Source organism: Pezoporus flaviventris, unplaced genomic scaffold, assembly GCF_033815535.1.
Source record: "Pezoporus flaviventris isolate CSIRO_AGI_PZ_B2104156 unplaced genomic scaffold, CSIRO_AGI_Pfla_v1 ptg000013l, whole genome shotgun sequence".
Classification (NCBI taxonomy): domain Eukaryota; kingdom Metazoa; phylum Chordata; class Aves; order Psittaciformes; family Psittacidae; genus Pezoporus; species Pezoporus flaviventris.
Window position 1 is genome coordinate 15,379,191 of NW_026892561.1, and position 3,511 is coordinate 15,382,701.

The 3,511-nt window shown below is 38.5% G+C and overlaps 1 protein-coding gene across 1 annotated transcript; it reads left to right on the forward strand.

Moving 5' to 3' along the window:
- The first annotated feature begins 385 nt into the window (after positions 1-385).
- On the forward strand, positions 386-2,460 carry PDC (phosducin). Its single transcript, XM_061451058.1, has 3 exons — positions 386-446; positions 1,013-1,173; positions 1,883-2,460. Exons 1-3 carry the CDS (start codon positions 386-388, stop codon positions 2,408-2,410), a joined length of 750 nt encoding a protein of 249 aa, XP_061307042.1. The 3' UTR covers positions 2,411-2,460.
- Positions 2,461-3,511: the final 1,051 nt, after the last annotated feature.

Below are 3,511 nucleotides of genomic sequence, written 5' to 3' on the forward strand. Positions count from 1 at the left end.
AAATCAGAAAGAAAATATTCACTGCACCCTGCATTATTTGAGTCTGCATACCCTCTGCAGGAAGTTTCACAACCACTATTTCACACCATGTTCTTGGTATTCTCTGATGACCGAGAAGGAACAGTATAATGAAGAAAGTCTTGCCTAAGCACTTCAAGTAAGAAGCTGGCAGACATCTTTTTTAAGAGACTGACAAATAATTTAATCGCTCTACAGAAGATGATGAGAAGCTCTACAGTTACGTGTATTTTGATCTTTACTGATACCTGACAGCTGCAGGAAATTACAGCTGTGTTGTACCTGCTGTAATCTTATCCCTTTTCTATGCTGTTATTAACTTGCTTTGCTTTTTGAACTTGCAGCATCTCCTACTCTAGCCACCAAAATGGAAGAAAATGCCAACACCAGCTTCGAAGAAGATTTTGAAGGACAGGCAACACACACAGGCAAGGAAACTATCTGCATTTTGGCGCTTTTTTTTTTTTTCCTAAAAATAAGCTAAACTGTCCCTGTTCACTGGGAAAGCCCAGAATTCAAGTAGATGCTATTGGTTTGCCAATTAAAAAACTATTTATTTTTCAAAAATCTCAACTGTCCTGTATTCTTAGTTTTACTGTAAGTCCTTACGAATGTTAGGGTATACATTGTCTATAGAGAAATGCAAATATACTTCTACACAGCAGTAGCTTTGACCAATATGTCAGTTTCGACAGGTTTCAACATCCCCATCTCTGTTAACTACTCATGCAGTTCACCAAAACCCTTTACAGGATCCTGATAGGAACCAGACCACTAAAGTAATCCAGGTTAGAAAAAAACACTCTTTCTTTTGGAGGCTAACATAACACATTGGTCCCAAGACTTTGGTTTTCAACACTTCTGGAGAGCACTTTGGAAAGAAGAGGGGCAGACAGTTAAACTGTGGCACAGAATGACAAGCCAGTAAAGACAGAGACTTCTTAAGACAGTTTCTTGTTACAGCCGGTTTTTCATCTTACTTCCTATCTCTCAGGGCCCAAAGGCGTGATTAATGACTGGAGAAAGTTTAAATTAGAAAGTGAAGATCGAGACTCCTTATCCTTAAGCAAGAAAGAAATTCTTAGACAAATGTCTTCACCACACAGATCATTCAGTAAAGATGACAAAGACACCAGAGAGAGATTCTGCCGTAAGGTAAGACAAGGAAAGCAAAACAAATTAATTTTGATTCTATATAAGACATACTGGTTGAAAATCCTGAATTTGCCAGACTCAGTTCCTTTGCAATGTAGCAGAGCTCACATAATATACATAGACAACAAATGCACGTGCAACCATCTACATAGTCCTCTCTCAAGCAAAGTCTAACTTCAGTAAAATCAGCAGTAATTTCACAACAACGTATCATGCAACACAGAGTCTGACCTTTCTTTCTCCATTCCTTGCCTTCATTCTCTATCCCTGGTTAAGGCAATGGAAAATTTTTTAACATGTTCAAAAACCTACTGGTCAGACTAGAGCTCTGAGCCTGAATGTTACTCATTACTATTTACCAGTTCTGAAAGGGGGGAACACACACACACACACCCACACACACACACACACCCCAAAAAAAACATGGGAATTAAACTTTGACTCCACTATAGTCACTGGCAAAATTCCCACCAACTCTGGAAGTTTTTGCCAAATATGTAACAGTCTACAATACCACTGAGTTAACATGCAAATGTTGAGACAGCATCTTCACCTATCTCTTGAAGAGACCTTCCAGAGTCATTGTAGGAAGTGACTGCCTTTACCTAAGTTTTCAATGTGATGTGCTTTGGACAACAACTTAGTCTCTTCCTGTTTCAGCACCAACAGATTACTACTTGTTAATGTAAAATTCTCAAAACATTCACAGATGAGCATGCAGGAGTATGAATTAATTCATGATGAGCAAGAAGATGAAAGTTGCCTACAAAAATACCGCAAACGCTGCATGCAGGATATGCACCAGCGGCTGAGTTTTGGGCCAAAATACGGTTATCTGTGTGAGCTGCAGAATGGGGAACAGTTCCTAGAAGCCATCGAGAAAGAACGTAAAACCACTACAGTCATTGTCCACATTTACGAAGATGGCATCAAGGGCTGTGAGGCTCTCAACAACAGCTTGATCTGCCTGGCAGCCGAGTATGCTACCGTTAAGTTCTGCAAGATCAAGGCCTCCAACACAGGGGCCGGAGACCGCTTCTCAAATGAAGTGCTTCCCACTCTACTTGTCTATAAGGGTGGGGAACTTCTGAGCAATTTCATTAGCATTTCTGAACAATTCAATGAGGAGTTTTTTGCTGTGGATGTGGAGTCTTTCCTAAATGAGTATGGGCTGCTACCTGAAAGGGAGCTTCCAGCACTGGGAAATGGCAACACAGATGAGCAAGAAGTTGAGTAATTAGAGAACCATAGTCCTGTCTACCTCTCCTTTTCAGTATGTTGTATATCAGCCTCAGTAACACCCATCTCATTTAAAGAAGGCTCTCTTCACTATTTTTAAGATACACATATGCATAAAAAAATGCTTAACTGTTAGGATGTGAATTTTCCTTAAAATACATACAACTGGTAGTCCTGTATATAATTATTTCTACTCCAGACACAAGTAATAGGAAGAACAGGAGACAACAGTGGTGATCCCTAAGAAACTAAGGGGAAATAAAAATAAATAAAAAATATAGTGAGGGCCCATGCCTGTCTCCAGAAAGCACAACAGTTTCATTTCAACAGGAAAAGAACTGATCCATCCCTCTGTATATGCAAAAAAAAAAAAAAAAAAAAAATGCCTCTGTGCTCTGGAATTACTGCAAGTCCTGCCTTGTAACATTCACTTCTACCAACTTTGATAGGAACAAGATCTTATCCAGCAGTTTTAAGGACAAACATACAGCCCAAAGTCCTTGCACTCCTAAATGGCTTAGGTATCTAGGACATTATTTTCCTCTTCTGCATTTAATTTCAATATTCAGGAAGATACAGAAGTTAGCTCAGCAATTCTGTAAGTTTGTCATCCAAACAGCTAACACAGACTCATTATTAGTCAATTTCAGTTCATTGTTGCTCCATATTTTGAACAGTAATATTTAAGATGTGTGTAAGTTACAGAAAAAGTATATTGTGCTATGTAATAACTCTGAATAAAGCTTAACAGCTCTCAAAACCAGCCCTTGGAAGTGTGAAATATATTGGTAGTACATAACCTTAACATGGGAAATGTTAATAAGCACTCATTAGATGTTTATTAAACTCAAAGTTGGTTTTGCTAAAAGGAAGCTGCTGACAACTACAATTTAACAATCTGAGAGGAAGACACAAGGTAAAATAACTATAAACCTTCCTTTCTCTCTGTATATCAAAAAAAAAATCCACCTCCTTCAATTCCTGAAACGAGACGACAAAACATTAGAAACATTTCAATGACCTCTTTTGCACACTGGCAAAACTGAAGGCTGAATTTTACTCTGATGATAGAAGTATCTTACCCCGAGGACAGAAATAT